The sequence below is a fragment of the Falco cherrug genome, chromosome 9 (assembly GCF_023634085.1).
Source record: "Falco cherrug isolate bFalChe1 chromosome 9, bFalChe1.pri, whole genome shotgun sequence".
Taxonomy (NCBI): domain Eukaryota; kingdom Metazoa; phylum Chordata; class Aves; order Falconiformes; family Falconidae; genus Falco; species Falco cherrug.
The window spans coordinates 7,250,156-7,267,798 of NC_073705.1; the positions used below are offsets into that span (position 1 = coordinate 7,250,156).

A 17,643-nucleotide genomic window follows, 5' to 3' on the forward strand; every position below is an offset into this window, starting at 1 on the left:
CCCCTATCACTGCCCCTGCCCCGTCCCAGCCCTTGCCCCAGTCCCTGCCCCTGATGACCTCCCCAGCCCGTCACCGCCCCTGCCCCTGCCTCAGCCCGTTACTGCCCCTGCTCCAGCCCCTGTCACTGCCCCTGCCCCAGTCCCTGTCCCGGGGCCGGCCTGAGGCGCGGGCACCTGCGGAGGAGGCACCGCCTGAGGGGGCGCGCGCTCCCGCCTCGCGCCGCGCCGCGCGGCGCGGCGCCCCGTCCCGCCCGGCCGCGCCCGGCCCCGCCCCGCACGCCGGCAGGGAGGCGGGGCAGCTCCGGCGCGCGGCCTCCGCGATTGGTTCCGGCGCGGCCTCTCGCGCCCACCTTTGTGCGGCCCCGGCGCCCGTCGAGAGTGGGAGGGGAAACCCCGTGCGAGGGGCGCCGCCATCTTGGATAAGGGGGGTGATGGGGGCGCAGTGGAGCCAGCGGAGCCGAGCCTGAGGGAGCCCCGGAGAGAGGCGGAGACCCGGCCCGGCCCTTGCCCAGCCTGAAGCGAAGCGCCACAGTGCCCGCAGGGGGGACCGGGCTGCCGTCGACCGCGCCACGCTGCACAGCCACCCGCTCCCCGAGCCCAGGTACGGAGCGGCCGGGGAGGGGCGCCCCGCGGCCCGGCCGGGCCTGGGGCGCTAGGCCCCGCTCCGCCGCCCGGCCAGCCGGGCTCCTCTCGGGCGGGCGCGCCGCCCTCTCGCCGCCCCCCCGGGGCAGGCCCCTGGCCGCCGCCCGGTCCCGGTGGCGACGCTCCCCCCTGCTGCCGGCCGCGGCCTAGCGGGGCCGCACTCCCCGGCGGTGAGCCCTGTCCGTTCTCCGGGTGGTGCGGCTGGCCCCGGCCTCGGCGGGGTGGCTGCCCTGGCGCCCGGCGGCAGGCGGGGAGAGCCGGGGGCCGCCGGCCGGGCCGGGACCGGGGAGGGCGAGGCGGGCTGGGCAGTAGCTAGGCCGCTGCTGCACTGTTGTCGCCGCCGCCTGCCATTGCTCCTCTGCACTGCACACCGCCCGTGTAAGGCGCCACCACCACTCGTGCACATGAGGGGGACATACGTGTGTGCCCCTTAGTAATTGTTGCAGCTGCGCGTAGCGCGTTTACTATATGTATATATTATACTCTGTGTGTGTGGCCGATGTGCAGTGTTATCTGTACTTTTGATTCTTATGTTGACCAGTGCTGTCATGAATTTCGACAGAAAAATAACTTCGATGAGGGCCGAGGGGAATGCCACTACCTAGTCGAGAAAGTGACAGAGGTGCTCTAGATGCATTTTCTTTTGTCAGTGCTTATTTGGGCTAAGCAGAAGAACGAAGCTCTCTTCGTTCCCCTAGTTGTGTACTGCCTGTTTGCAGCACGCTGAAGGTTTCTGTAACGTTTGTGGGTACCTTTGTCTTCAACTGAAAATGTACCGACCTACCCTTGCAGTGAAGCCAGGAGAAGGTGTGTGTCTGCAGTGGGGTTTCTAGCAGTGGCTCTGTTGCTCTGGAGGTTGCTTGATGTGGACTTTGCTTTGTAGGCCCCTGAAACAGAGTGGATCTGTGTTGTGGTGTGACATTTTTTTCACAGAAGTAACAGTACCCCTTTGTGAACAGGATTTACTTGGGTTGTCTAGATCCTAAATCACTTCAAACTCCAAGTCAGGAGTCTTTTAAGTTTTCCAGTAGCCAGATATTATCATATGGAATGTATTAGTTTTGGGACTGGTTTCTGACATGATTTGGATTGAGAGCATCCTGTGCTTGGGCATTACTCGGGAATGGGGAGAAAATCCCAACCCTGGGGGACTTAATAACTAAATATCATATAGTTAATATGGATTAAAAATTAATTTGGTGGCTTCCTGTAGGGATCTGAAAACATCATAAATCTGAGTGGAAGGAGGAAGCTGTTATTTTACCTTTCCAATTTATTAATAACAAAAAAAAAGTTAGCGTGAAGGGCAGTAGTTTGAAAACAAACCTGTTATACTGGAGGTACTAGGATTTAAAATGTAAATAGATAATTTAAAACTACTTGCTTACTCTTGTGCATCTAATGGAACCTGCATATGATTGGTGTTCATTTTGCTGTATCCTTCTGAAACAAAGGGGTAGACCTTACTTAATTTTGTTCTAAAATGTGTTTGTGACTTGTTTTCCGTGGTGAAGACTCTAGGCAGTTAGATACTATTCTGATTTGTTAGACTGACTACAAAACTCTTCTGGTTTCAATATATCTGTCCCTAAACTTAGGCAGTATCTCTGGAACTTGGTTCTCCTGTTACAAATGCAGACATGAGCTACAGGTTAGACTGTTTTATAGGAAGAGGAAAATAGGATAAATGAGGATATACAAATGGATAAAAGACTATGGCTGAGAGAATGGACATCAGAGAAAGTGCTCTTACTAATGAGGACAGGTGTGCAATATTTAGTTTAACCAATGTGCTAGGGTGTGGTTAGTAAGAAATGAGGTGTGTGCATATAGATGCAGGAAGTTAGGAAATAAAATGGAGGAACTTATTGGAGCAGGATGTGAAACAATTAAAAGGACAACCAACACTGTGTGTGTGACTGGAAAGCTGTTGTGGAAGATCAAGAAGTGAAGGCAGTATGATACATAGCCTTGCTTTTAAAAATAAAGTCAAAATTGTCCTATAGGAAGAGAAATGAAGGCCTGTGAAGTCTTCGGAAATACTTATTAGGCTTTAGGCTGAGTAAAGGTGTTTTGCATGATTAAAGGATATAGCAAATGCATTTCTTCAAGAACAGCTTGAAATGGGGCTCTGCACAGTGGAAGCTTGTTAGTCTGAGCCCAGCAGCCTGCAGGCCTGGTGTGCTTTCAGAGAAAGAATAACTGGACATGGAAATAATAAGGAAATGCAAAGTGATCTTCAGCAGCAGATCATAAGAAGCTTGCTGGCTTGCTGTCTGATCAAAGATTAGTTCAGCCAAACTTACTGTCTTGTGCTAATGAAATACTTTAATGAAATCCAGATGGGGAAAGCTAGAGAGCGTGACTCTAGAAGAGCTGAAGAATGAGTGAAGAACAGGCCAGCAACAAGTAAGGCTGTCAGATAAGTGTGAAAGTATTGGACTGCTAGGAGGCTGCTGCTGACCCTCCTCAGGGATCAGCCTGGGAAGAGAGCTTTGTAAAGACAAGCCTACAAAAAAATGAACACTTTGGGGAGGCTGTGGGGCCATCACCTTAGAGGGCTGAGGTGTTTGTATGTTTAGGAAGACCTGAATGTCCTGAGTGTAAGTCATAGAACCACAATGAAATTTAATTGTAATAGACCTCATAGCTTGCCATGGACAAGAGACTTACGGGAATTCACTGCTTGGGTGTATTAATTGATAACAGAACTGTTATTTATTACCTTCCAGTATTTTTACAGAAGACACAATTGAAGCAATTATAGACTGTATTTCTAGCAGCCTTCTAAAGTACCGGTTGGACTGTGTTGGTTTGTGTGCTTGACAAAAATTTTCGTCAGGGGAATAGTACAATTATGAATTGAAACAATTCTACTTGTCCCCAGTTCTTATCCCCTTATTGATCTCTTCAGTGTTCACTGTTAATTAACATCTAAGTAAATACGCTGGGAAGAGCAGGAAGGTTATGCCCTGGGAAAGAGGATAACTACCTATTCATTTTGTGTAGAGATTTAGAAGCTGTTCTAAATAATAGTCATTGGCTGCATACAGTTGCTCTTGTATGCAACTAGTTTTTTTCTTCCAAATGGAAAAAACTAACAGCTCTTCAAAAGTTATTTCAGTTTGTGAAAGGAATGATATGATGGCATTGACTTTTGTAGAAGGGAACTGGACTTCAGCTGTGAGATCCTTTCCTGCTGCATATCCTTGAGGAATGACTGAAAGAGCACATGGATGGCCAGTTGAAACACAAAATGCCTCTGGCTTCAGACTAACTAAACAGTGCTCCTCTGGCTGCAGAATGGTATGTTTTTAAAGGGAGCTGGTAATAATAAGGCAGTCCCAAGTTTGAAGCTGATTGCATGTGGTTAATACCATCAGCTGGCCAATCCACACAGAAATGATACCTCTGAAAACAGCAATGTGTAGTAAAACCTGTGCATACAGGTTCTGGTCTCTTCTAATAACATACCTGCTTCTCATTGAGCATAAAGGTATGAAATTTCTCTGTGCAATTCGTATCTAGTGAAGAGTTAAAATTGTGTCCTTGAGTTGAGCTAGAAGGAGCTGCATGGGTCTCACAAAACCTGGTATGCATATAATATTTACACTTATGTTATTCTGATAAAGAATGTTACGGCTTTGTGCCTAGAATGACCTTATCTCAGCTTGTACAGATGTATGCTGATACTTGAAATAAGGCATCAGTGAGTTGTCAAAATACCTGTGCAGTGCTTGTTGATTAGAGGAGGAAATGTAGGTGTACTAGTATTTCATTAAGCTAATCTGTAACTTTATAAATTAAAAAAAAAGCCTCTAAAGGAGAAGTTGATTTGGAAAATGGATTATGATGATGCTGTTGACTGTAAAATTTCTAGTCCTAACTGTAATGCAGAAATTAATTGTACAAGCTTTGAAACTAGCAGAAATCTGTGTGTAGTGAAGCATGATACTCTGGCTAGTTGCCATCCTGAAATAATGCTCTAAACTCTAGGGAAATATTACCTCTGAGAAAGGAGCCAAAACTGGTTTGAAGTTGGCAGACTTCCCTGGAAGAAAGATGGCAGGTAGACCAAGTTTCCAGACTAAACTTCTTTTACTTTCTGTTTAACAGTAAATTCATGGTTGGTTAACTTTGTCATATTGTATGATGTCAGCAGTGGCTGAAGGTAAGTTGCATGTACTTAATGTGCAACTTTCTCAGTCCTGCAGTTCTTGCCCTCCTGGCTTTCTCAAGAGGAGAACTGCAACCACTCGTATTGGGGTAACTAAGATTCACGTGTCTGGAACAGAGGGCTCTGAAGTGGAGGTAGAACTCCAGTTTCTACAGATGGGTGATGCTGTCAACATATATTAACCCCTTGTATTAACATATAGCTAATGTTTTTATTTACTGAATCCTGTTGTGCGTTATTCTTGTCTAGACTTCCTTCTTTCATCTGCAGTAAATGCTGAGATGGTCAGTTTTCTAAGGCTGAATTCTCACCATGGCTTCTATGTTTTTTCTCCTTCAGCATGGTGTCCTTCTGGAATATCTGTGTTATTCCAAGATCTGAGTACAGTTTGAATTCCTGCTAATCCTTACTGGAATTTGAGTGTTTAAAAGATTGTAATTTTGTTGAGGTCTTTTTTTTTTTCCTTTTAAGTCATCTGTTCTCCAAAAAAGATTCCTGACCTTTAGTAGTAATTTAGAGTATTTCGGAGTCTTTTCTGTAATTTGACCCTTAGAATAAATGTAATACTAAAGTGTTGCTTTATTTTTCAGTTTAACTCCAGAAACTGTGTTTTTAATATCTACAAGCTTTCAGTATGTATGTCTTTCAGCCACAGTGGCTTCTGCAGTAACTTTCTGGGACTTGAGAGAAGGTCTAGACTCATTGTATGAGTGAATTTCTCTATCAGTATTATTACTCAAATTTTTTCTTTAAGCTGTGGGGAGCATGTATGCGCTAGGTCTGGCTGTACAGTGGGGTGTGTGGTATCTCACACCTCCTTGAGGGGCCTAATGTCACTGTAAGAATGAGGGTGAAGTTTTAGCAATGAGATGTGGCTTGACTTCAAGTTAGTCCTCCCTTCCCACCCATTTCTTAGCAGAATTTGTTGCCAAGCACAGAATTTGCTGGTTTTTCTAACTCTCACTTTGAAGTGGGAACTGATTTCAATGCATATGTTGCAAAGAAGTGACAGTTTCTTTTCTATTGAAATAGCATAGACAGACTACTTTACTTAAAGAGTATAATGAAAATTGACATATCTTAGCAAGCAAAACCAGCCTGTCAAATAAACAGAGATGTATATTTAGCAGTAAAGATTCTAGTTAAGAGACTCACTTAAAATTCAGTTTGTGAATTAGAATTCTGAATTCCCAGTTCGCCCATTTAAAAAAACCAACCAAACAAAAAAACCAGCAAACTCTTCCTCACTTTCTAGTGGTGGTTGCTTACAAGTTTTGGATAGTAGGTCCTGTTCCCCTCACTTGCGGTATACAACAGTACTGTAAAGTCATGTGCTCAGAAACATGAAACTTCTTTGAGTATTTCTGAGTACTTAGCATTCCTTAGCCACTTGGTCTGCTGAAGGAAGAGAGGATCACTTAGGTTTCTGCAGGACAGATTTCATAGCCACGTGTGAGTGGTTCCCTATCTTGGAGTTTACAATGCTAAATTTATTTTGTTTTAAATGGTATGTTGTGAGAACAAGTGCATTGGATCAGAACCTGCTCAGTTTGAATGTTACTGCTATTGGGACATGCTGGAGAAGAGGAAGAACATAATGTGTGAAGATGTATTCAGAAAATTTGAAGTATGGGTTGTTTCCACAGCGACGTATTAACAGTGAACTCTGTATGGAGCAGTTACTTGTCCTTATTTGCTGGTGTTGAAGATAATCGGTGCATGTATTGAAGCTGATACTCTTAACTCTGGAATCTTCCGCTTCCATGAAATAAGGCAGTAATGTTGCTGACTTGCTTGGTAAAGGACAGTGCATTTTCAGTCCTGGATGAGAATTCTTACCCAGCATAGTGATGGGAAGTGGTCTGTCCACTGAGCAGTTGATGGCCAGAGACTGAGGAGGGCAAAGGTGATGTGGGATGGCTGCATGAGATTTCCCTCTATTACAGCGGAGGTTTCCTCTAGGATTTGGTTGATTGATATGACTGTTCTTGGAACTTCTGCAGCACTTAGTGTGGATTTCTGTCTTGCCAACACATACAGGAACTACTGTCCAAAACTGTCTTTTGTTTACTCTCTTGGATTAAACCTGGCTTGATAGAACTGTGTGTGTGTGTGTATAGGACTTAGGATAGATGCTCTGCATACTGCTTGGGGTAGGACTTAGGAGTTTCCCTATTGTGAGCCAACCATGAAGGAGAGACAAGGTGCAGATCAGTGACTGGCACACAGTAAACCCTTCTTAACTGCCTGCTGGACTCCCCCTCCAAGGTCTAGATAAGAGTGTTTGCTTTAAATCTCTGCTGTGTAAAGCAGTGGCTGTTGGCTGTGTGCTGTGAATGAGATTTGTCAGTCACCTTTCATATGCCTACCATTCACTATTAAGGATAATTGAGGTTGATGAAGCAATACTTCTGAAAAAAGTTACAGGCTTATAAGCTTTCTTATGTGTCTTTTTTTTCTTTACTGGTTTCATTTGTCATGTGAGTGACACATGACTGAATGAAAATTTTTCTAGGCTAAAGCAATTTAAGTACTGTGTTTTTCTAGTGGCTGGCTATCTGCCATGCAGGAGCAGGAACAGAAATGGTGAATTCCTAGTAAAAATTTTCCACTTGCTTAACTGATCATGCTACATCTAGTATAACGTAAAACCTGGGACAGAAGCAGGCATTTCGCATCTGTTATGGTAACTAGTAATATCTGGCCTGTATAGGCTGGTAATCCTGGTTAGCTGATGTAGTAGTAAGTCAACTATTAGACCTTGCAGGTTTACACAGCTGAAGACATTTCTACTAGGAAAACATAGGAAGACTCTGGAATATTGAAAATACTTACTCCAATCTAATTTTGACTGTCACTTAAAAAAGAGAAACTGCTAAGCCTTGCTGTAATGCTACTGTGCTGACAAAGCCACAGAGATGTTAACAAACTTCCTGAACATCTGATTTGTGGCTTGTACAGCTTTTCTGACAGGGAAATGTAGCAGGGCAGACCCCAGTTAAGGCTACTACAGCACACACTTAAGTAATTCTTAGTTGTTTGATGCAAGCTGCACTGTTTCCTTTGTTCCTGTTGCAAGTCTCAAAAGTGTGAGGTAATAGTTCCAAGTTGCTGGTTTTGTTAAACCTCTTCAGATTTTTCTTTTGGAGTCAGATTTTATTGTCAGTTCATGTATCAGCTGTTTGACAAGTGAGCGCTGGTTCATTCAGTGACTCTGTACAAAGCAAGAAGCTAGTGGAGCTTTTCAACAAACGGCTTTAAGTCTTTCTGGACAAAATTGAATGAGTATCAATACTACGCAGAGCATGTTTCTTTGTAGAGGCCTTAGTGACAGGGGTTTGGAGCAAACGATGTGGGAGTTGTGCTGAGTGTTTCTGGCACTAATTCAGTGACCATGGGGAAGTACACAAACTTGAACTGTGAATGAAAAGATAGTTGGAGGGAAAGGAAGGGGGTTTTGCTTATGTGAACTAAATTGGCTGAACTGGGTTACATTTGAATAAGTAGCAGTTCTGATGTGTTCTGTCTTTTTTTTTTTTTTTTTTCCCCTAGTGCCACAATGGCAACTGCACCTTACAACTATTCCTACATCTTTAAGTACATCATTATTGGTGAGTATCTCTGGGCACCTACCTGTCTGTGTAAGTGTGACAGCCTACCTACAAACACTGTGGCTGTACTATTGATGTCTGTCACATGTTACTTGCTATGTAGTGGTGACTCTTTCAGTAGTTGCTTGTCCAGCCTCAGTCCCTCACAGATCACTGCACTTGCTCTAAAGGCTTAGCAGCTGACAATATAAAGGCAAATGCCTTGCTGCCACAGAATGAGAGCTGTGTGACTGGTGACAGGTGAACTGGGAGTGGGGGTGAGTACCAGTGCCTGTACTGAGTACACTTCATTGCTGAGTTACTGTTAAAAATAACTGTTCTTCTTGACATGCTCAAAAATACTGAAGCATGTTACCTTCCCTGTTAGGGCATAATGCTTAGCCCTCTGCATAGCACTAGGGAAAAAGGCATTGTAAAAACATGTGCATGTGGTCCTTTTCTTCCAAAATAACGTTTATATTTAGAAAAATTGCTAAATATATTGGAGATAGGGAAAAGCTTTGGGAGTCAACACAACTGGGATGTTGTGTTAATTCAGGTTTGCTGTAGCACTTCATCTCTGCATCATTACTCAAAGGTTTTACAAGTTATGTTGAAGATGGGAGTGCTAATTGGAACCCATTGCTTTAGATAGTCTGACAGAGGTTTACAAGCCTATTTTGTGCTTAAATGTTGCTTTTAGCTGCAGCTTCTGTGGATGTTCAGAGTCAGGGACTTGCATTTATTACTGTCTTTGAAGAACTGGTCTTGCTGTTAACTGTTTAATTCTTAATGACCTTGTTTATGTGTAAGTGATCTGTAATCTTACTGTAATGGTTTGTAAGTTGGGCTGCTGTGACAGTCTCAGACTGGAAAAGTTGATTCTTAAATCTTGCTATTTCTAGCTGTTGGCATTGTGGAAGTGAAGCAATTTCTTGGTGTGTTCATGTTGGTTGTCAGTATTTTTTTATGACCTTATCAGTAACTGCAAGTAAGACAGGAGCAGAGTAAAGACTCAAATGGTAAAGCTAAAATTTAAAATAAACTGTCTGTTTCTCATACCTTGTGAAATACCATTGTAAAATCAGTAATAAAAACTTTTTTGAATTTTCTGCTCCACCCTTGCTCGCAACTGTGTACCTCTTTCCAAAACTATAGTGCAGAAGTTGAAAAATTTAAAGACTGTAGCCAGATATAGAACCCTACCCAGAAGGTCTGAGAAAGAAATGGCTGCCCTGTACCATTTGTTGTGTGGGATGAGGAAAATGTGCTTGTTACAACAATGATGTGGTGTCAGCCTTAACTATTCTTTCTGTAACAGGGGACATGGGTGTAGGAAAGTCCTGTTTGCTTCATCAGTTTACAGAAAAGAAGTGTGAGTATTTCAATTCATAATATTCTAACTGGTATGCTTCATCCCTCCTTCCTGCCTTTTTGTTTTCATCATGCATGAGCTTGATGTGTGCGGTCTTCATCTGTATGGGTTTGTATTGTACTTGGTCAGATTTTTGTTTTGATTCCTGCAGATGTAGAAAGAAAATGCTGATGTAGTTACAGCGAAACTGCTGCTTCAGTCAGTCCTACCTGTGATGAGTGGGAAGACTGTGACTGTTCTTAGAGCTTTTCTGGGGAATTTGATACGGAACAAACTGAAATTTCTTGTCTGAAATTTACATGTTTTTAATACTCGTGTAGCTTGGATGAAAGCAGTTGGAGTTTTTTAGTGCTGTGAAGGACTTAAAAAAAAAAAAGGAATCTTTTTTTTTTTCTTTGACTCTTTGCAGACTTAAGTAGCACTGTCATTCTCTGTAGCTGCTGTGACTCATGGCGCTTGGACTGCCCTGTGTGATGGGGTTAAAGGCTTACTGCAGTCTGAACTGTAACAATAGTCATGTATGACTGTGACTAAGAATTAGCTTCACTTTTAATGTGTGTTGTATTGGAGTTTGCAGCAGCTATTAGCTCTATGACTTTCCACATGTTTTACACACAGTGGTTAAGTCTGTAGGTATTTATTGGTGTGAAGTAAATCTTTTCCATGCGCTACTTGAGGTGTGGCCATGAGTCGGTAGGCGCTATAGATGAAAATACTTCGGTATTCTAGTAGGGACAGGTTTTTTTAACTGTTGCTTTTAATTAAAAACCAGTATCAGCCAACTGCTTAAATGCTACTTTGCATGTAATCAGACTCTTGATGAGGATGTCTTGTTCTTAGTTTGTCAGCATTTAAGACAAAGCAGTACAACTGAACAAACTTAACATGCCAAACACCTCTACTACAAGACTGTCGCTAACTGTAGGTAGCTTGAATAGGTACTCATCCTTTCTATATTTTCTCAATCTTGCTTAAAGCTGAGCTTATAAAGATGAGTTTATTATAATTAGAAAGATGTCGTTTTGGTTTTGACTTGCTGTGTTGATAGCTACTTACAAAACTGGCTTTTTCCTGTGGACAGTCATGCTGTTACCCTGTTTGAAACAGCTTGAGTATCTTGTTTTTGAAGCTGTGTTACAGACTTTTAACTGTATCTTGGTAATTCCATAAGTTATCTTTTCCTACTGCATTAAAATAGTTAACCGTTTCTGCAAGGATAGACTGAGAATCAGCTGACACCTTCTGATATATATGGCCAAACAGCAACAGTGTACATGCATCAGAGAAGGCAAGGAATTTTATAACTGTTTAAAACTAACAGCAGTTCACTAAATGCTTCGTTTTACTTCTGGTTAAGTGGTCCAGTTTGGGTACTGTAGCTGTAAAAATGCTTTTTAGAGGCTGAAAAATCTAGTAAAGATAACTGAAAACTGGTGATAGTCATATCTCTGTTGTACAAGGAAGGTCCCTTTGCTAGAAAGATCTGATCTCTGCTCTTATTTTTCATGACAGTTATGGCAGACTGTCCCCACACAATTGGTGTTGAATTTGGCACAAGAATAATTGAAGTTAGTGGCCAAAAAATTAAACTACAGATTTGGGATACAGCAGGACAAGAGAGATTCAGGGCTGTCACACGAAGCTACTACAGAGGAGCAGCAGGAGCTCTCATGGTCTACGACATTACCAGGTAAGGTGGTGTTGGCTGGTGCATCTTGTGTTGGGAGCTCTGCGTGTGCTTGACAAGCTGTTTGGATGCCACAGCCCTTGTGTGTACTGCCTTGTCTGTCCCCTTGACTTCCATTGAAAGGACTCTTGTCTGGATGGATTCGTATCCTGTTGTGTGAAGCTTAGCACACTTTAAATACTGGAAGAGTTGAAAATGAAACGGAATTGTGTGAGCTGCTTTTCTTGGAATACTTCACTGCTTACAGGCTTGAGGATCTTGTCAGTTCAGGCCTTGACTGCCTGTGTTTAAGTTGTTTAAAGAACTGGCTTTGTCCTTAAAATGTGCTTTTCAGTACATGGATTTTTTTCCCTTCCTGGGAGGCCATGGATACTGCTGCTTGCCTGGCAGGAATATTCTCAAAGAGTAGGCACAGGTCAGAACATTACCTCTGTTGCAGTGAGGTACGTAAATGTGCTTCACAGACTGTGTATTGGTGAGATGCACTGGAGAAGTCTGACTTGTAGGCCCCTTCACAGGCTGGTCCTCCAACAAAACAAGGCTGCACAGAAGCTGTCCTGTCATCTTTTAGCAGCATCTTTAATTTTCACCTGTAAAAAGAGTAATTGATCAGATGTGCAACATGAAATACTTAACGCTTTGATGTCTGCCATCTTCCCCAGGGGCTGTTCTTGGTATTTTTCAAGCACTGTTGGGTTTTTTTCTGCATATATAGCTATATCTCCTGTTTGCTTAAGTCTTGAGTAAAATACAGTCGTAGGCACTGTTTGCCGCTGAAGTGCTTTTCTACTGTACGGCCTTCTGTAAGGGCACTCGTGGGAAATCCTGTAACATGTTGATACGAGGACATTTACACTGTTTTGTGAAGACGGTAAAACTACTACATGCTAGAAGCACGAGTTGGTCTGTCTTTCACCTGTGTTGTGAGAGTTGCTCTGGAGGTTTAAAGTTGACTTGTTGAAATCTTGGTGTGAGTCCAAACAAGATGCTGCCACTTTGTTTTGAGGTGGGGGAGAAGAACAGGGATGACAGATGTCACTGTGTTCAATGGATGCTGACTAAACTGTTGGCATTTGGGTGTTTTAAAAAATACCGTAGCTAAAATGGTACTTGCTTGATTCTTTGCAGAAGAAGTACGTATAATCACTTAAGCAGCTGGCTGACAGATGCAAGGAACCTCACCAATCCAAATACTGTAAGTTGGACTTCACTTAGCTTGAAAGCAAGATTGCTTATTGCCTAGCAAGAGGTGGAAGGCTTAGGCCAGAGCATTTGCAGTGGTAGCAGTGTTCTCTTAAATAAGCTGCTTGTGTTTCTCAGCTACTTGGCTCTGAGTTATCCTTCTGTCCCCATTTTGCAGTGCGTCAGTGACTCTCTTCCCTGACTGCAACTGGAGCAAAAGTGTAGGCTGCTGCACGAGAAGGCAGTGGTCTTTTCAGAAAGTCTGGTTGTGCTACTTGCCTTTCAGGGGCCTGCTTTCAGCAGTTGGAGACGAAATGGCGATTAAATCTGGACAAACTTTTTTAATTTTTGTCACTACTACTTGTTTTGTGGTAGTAGTGAGGTGAATGTGGTCTCATCTTAGGTTGGAATATAAATCAGAACTTTGGCAAAAGCTGGCCAGGTCTTCTGGAGGGATGGGGCAGGAAGGTTCTGTGTGTCTGCCCACACCACAAAACTGCTGTCCTTCAGTCTTGCTCTGAATGTTCCCACAATACTTTAGCACTAAGTTTGTGGGAGGACACTGTGCTGGGATGAAAAACTTGCAAAGATTCTGGCTGGATTAGCGGGTGATTAAACAAATACAAGAAATAGCTCAAGGTACAGCTCTTGTGAATAGAGTAGGACTACTGCTCTGCTGCTTTTTAGGACCTCACCTCATGAGAACACCTAAAGCATTTGAAAGTGGCAGCTGGAGATGCTACTCCTGACTTTACAAGGGGGGCACTGCTGGAGCAGTGTCTTCCTGAGAATGTGTGGCTTTTGCAGTTAAACTTTCTGTGTATTTTGAGGGGTTTTTTTGTCTTATGAGGGTGGTAGTGAAAAAGTTAATAAGCTTTTTCCTAGACTAATTTTCTCTCTTCTGAACTAGGTGATAATCCTCATAGGAAATAAAGCAGATCTGGAAGCACAGAGGGATGTTACATATGAAGAAGCCAAACAATTTGCTGAAGAAAATGGTGTGTTTTTTCTCTTGAGCTGTTACACTTCTTACAAGATAGCGATGTTAAAGTGAATCCTCAGCATTGATAGCTGCAAGCTTACGCTTCCAAAGTAATGTAATTATATCTACAGACTTCTACTGTGCTTCAGGTAGTCTGGCTTAACTCTGTGCTTAGTTCTAGAAAACAGCTTGTGTGCTTTCTTTTGTGTGCCTTAACTTGGCCATAAAGTACTATTTAGTAATAAGAGTGTCTTGCATGTAATCTGAAGGTCATAGTATGACTTAGGGCTATTTGAAGTATGTTATGCATTGACTGTTAAACCTCTTGTTTCTAAACAGGTTTATTGTTCCTCGAAGCAAGTGCAAAAACGTAAGTTACTTTTGTCTAGAGTCATGATTCAGATGTGATCTGTTTAAGAGGAGTATATCGGTTATGACTAAGTACAGCCATAGAGTTCAGGTATAGTAGGGTTTTACAAGTCCAAAACCCCCCGTTTTTGAGTTCTCTTAGGTGGTGAGGTATGCATAGAGTATCAGTCATGTCAGCTCTGACTTGAAGGTAACTTGGAAATTAGACCTCGCTACATGTCAGGCAGAGACTTGTTGAAATCAAATTAACTGATTTGCTTCCAAGTCGTTACTGAGCGTAGAGCGTGTGTGGGTAAGAGCGGTTCAGACTTTCCTTCCCTCGGGTGTCGAGCTGTAAGCAAGCTCTGCGGTGACAGCCAGTCCCTTCAGTTGCTGAGAGGCATCACTGCACCATGTTTGTGGTGGGCCGTGTCGGCTGGGAGCCTGTCGGAACACAAGGGATCAGATCTCCAGTGACACTAATAAATGTGGTTCCAACTGGCACCTGTCGTAATGGAACCTTTTAACAAAAAGGTTTTGATTAATAGTGGCTCCCCTATCTTTTAAGCCTCTTGCCAGAACCGCTCAGTGCATGCGGCTCAGCGCCTTAGCTTATTTTTGCTACTTGGTGTTTTGGCATGTATTTCTTATTCCTGGCTGGTCCTTGTAGGTATGATGGCTAGGGAGCAAACCGCCCTACCAAAGGATAGGTTACTGAACGTCGTGGTATGTCTGCTTTAAGTGCTGTAAGCTTTTTTTGCATGCAAGAGGACAGGGTAGCAACTGCTGCTCCGTGGTGACCTGTCACATCCCAGCGAGGGTGCCTAGCCAGCTGCTGCCATAACCTGCACTGCTTGGAAATGCAGCCTAAGTAACTCCTGCTGCTCTCTTCGTAGTGGAGAGAACGTTGAGGATGCGTTCCTGGAGGCTGCCAAGAAAATCTACCAGAATATCCAAGACGGAAGCCTGGATCTGAATGCTGCAGAATCGGGTGTACAGCACAAACCGTCAGCTCCGCAGGGGGGGCGACTAACCAGCGAACCCCAGCCCCAGAGAGAAGGCTGTGGCTGCTAGTGACCTCTGTTTCATGGCTCCATTTCTGACCTTTCACCTCTGTCTGTCAGAAGCGGTGCTTTTGACTGCTTCCCTGTCTTCTGTACATCTTACTGGGTTTAATTAAAACTCTGAGACAAGTTTAACACAGTACTAAACTGCTAAACAACTTTAGATGTAATCAGGTTATCAAAGGCAAGTAGAGTAATAAAACCTCTCCTGCATGGTAAATCTAGAAGTTTTTTTTTTCCTTGATTGTCCTTGTGATAGTGTCACCGATACATAATTTAAACTGAGCACGGATGCCGGACTCATGATTTTACACTTTTGCAGGGCTTTGTCTTGTATGGTTTAATTTGATGGTTCTTTGGCCTTTCTTCCCCACCTCTAACTGTTTAGAGCTGTCCGTAGTAAAGGATAAGTTTTTGCTGTGAAATGACTTCTGATGGTAGCGAGGGGCTCTGTAACCATGTGCTTTTTGTTGGAAGAATTCCCCGTGGCCGGGGGGGCTGACGCAGGAGCGTACGACTCGCCCAGGGAAACGATCCATTCATTCTTGTGCTCATAGCTTTACATCATTTTTTTGCCACTTCTATCCTTTACATTTGTTAACAGAACGTAAATATGTATAAAATTTGAAGGAACTGAGCTAACAGTTAAATACATCCTGTGTATATGATTTTAATGAAGAAAATGATTACTGGCATTAGAACAGTATAAAGAAAATACCAGTTTGTACAGTATGACCTGTATGTGACCACGTTGCCCTGTTAGTCCAGAAATAGATGTGACTGCAGTTCACTCACATAGGCTTAACTCCTTGGTGTCAACAGTGGACATTGTGCTGGGGGAGCTCGTCCCGACGCAGAAATTAACACTAGTGGAATCTGTCTCTCATCTTTGCACTGTGGTATATCTATGCCATTTTATTAATCCTGTTCTGTGCAATCAGCAGTGTGCTAACCCGCTTCTCTCTTCAGTAAGCGTTTCGCATTATTGGGCTCCATCAACTGCCTTGCATCGTATACAAAGGCTGGTTCTCTTGCACACCTTTACGCTTTTATACCTTTAACTTTTTCAATGGTCAGAGGCCGAACTGGACAGTCAGAACAACACGTGTGCTCTCTCGGGATTTTAACTGCTGTTGTATTTAAGTCCTGTGTGAGGGTTTCTCAGGTTTTTTTCATCAAGCTTTCGAGCACATCCTTTGTGGGGTGACGCAACCTGTAATGCTTGGGCGAAGGGGAGGGACCGAGCGGTGACAGTGTGCGTGTGGATGTCATGGAACCGTGTGCAGGGTTTGACTGCGGCTCTGCGTGTGGTACTGCTGTGTCTCCTGGGGGCCTCTGCTTGGAAAACATCACATACGGTTTAAAAAGGGCAGGGGGTAAGTGCTTATTGTCATCTGATGTCTGGCTCTAGCCTTATGGCAGTGTTTAAATACAAAGTAGGCTTAAAATCCCTCTCTAGACACTAAAACTATACAATGTTCAGACTTGTAAGTAAACAGTGGTACCAGAGTATTGTACAGTCAATGTTAAATAAAAGCCAAAACTGGAATGTGCAGACAATAGGATTTGGGTAACTTGTGCACTGTCCCTTTGTTTTTGTCTGGTTAGTCCTTTTTTAACTAATATTCTTAAGTAGATGGGTATGTTCAAGACCTACAGCTAATGCATCTTGCTTAAACCAAGGTTGCACCGCAAAGGGTTTGCCCAGGGACCACAACCTGCTGCTGGTTTGAAGTAAATGTTCTAATGACTACAGCTTGCTGAGGTGCAATACCTGTACTCCCAGAGTAAGTTACAGTAGGTCTTACTGTTTCTGTCATGGAAAGGATCTGTTTGGACTGCTGTACTCCTCAATTGATGTAACAATGCTATTAATCTAAATATTTGTAAATAAAGTACCTGTATCTAGATAATCTGTTCTGGCTTCTGTTATTTGCTGTGGTGTGACTCCTGCAGGGGTTGGGCCTTGGGAGCAGTTTCAGCTGCTCGTGGTTACCCCTCGCAATGGACCTTACGCTGCAAAAACTGCACAGGCTTTTCCCCAGAGGAGCCTGGAACCGCTCTGAGAGCTGCAAGAGGCCAGGGCCAAGCCCAGCATGAGGGGTGGGAGCTGGGTCACATTCCCTGCCTGTGGAACTGTGGTTGCTGGGTGCTGTGCTGCAGGGACCCCTTTGTGCTTGTGGCTGAGGGAGGGTGAGACAGAATGAGGGGAAGGGGGGGCTGGGGAGGCTCCCTGCTGGAGAGGGGAGTCCCCATTACAGTCAAGGCTGGGAGGGGCCTCGGGAGCTCACCTGGCCCAGCCTTTTGTGGGACACTGAATTGTTCTTGCTGTAAAAAAAACATACTATGTGATAATACCCCCAACAGCAATGCCTGAGCCACGTTTGTAGCTGCTGTTCCATCACGTGCTGGTTCTGCATCTTGTGGTGACACATGCTTTCACCTCATCTCACACTCTAGCATTGTTTTGCCACTGCTAATTAAGAGACTTGCTGGGAACTTCATGAAGCCATTGCCTATAGCCACATCTTCAGTGCGGGATGGGTGGCAGACACCAGCAACAGCTCTGGCACAGCAGTGTAGGAGGAGCTTCACT

The 17,643-nt window shown here is 43.8% G+C and overlaps 1 protein-coding gene across 1 annotated transcript; it reads left to right on the top strand.

The window, feature by feature from the left end:
• The first annotated feature begins 381 nt into the window (after positions 1–381).
• On the top strand, positions 382–16,960 carry RAB14 (RAB14, member RAS oncogene family). Its single transcript, XM_055720394.1, has 8 exons — positions 382–601; positions 8,372–8,430; positions 9,731–9,784; positions 11,297–11,474; positions 12,600–12,666; positions 13,564–13,651; positions 13,975–14,005; positions 14,880–16,960. The coding sequence occupies exons 2-8, from the start codon at positions 8,379–8,381 to the stop codon at positions 15,055–15,057; spliced, it is 648 nt and encodes a 215-aa protein (XP_055576369.1). The 5' UTR covers positions 382–601; positions 8,372–8,378; the 3' UTR covers positions 15,058–16,960.
• The last annotated feature ends 683 nt before the right edge of the window (positions 16,961–17,643 follow it).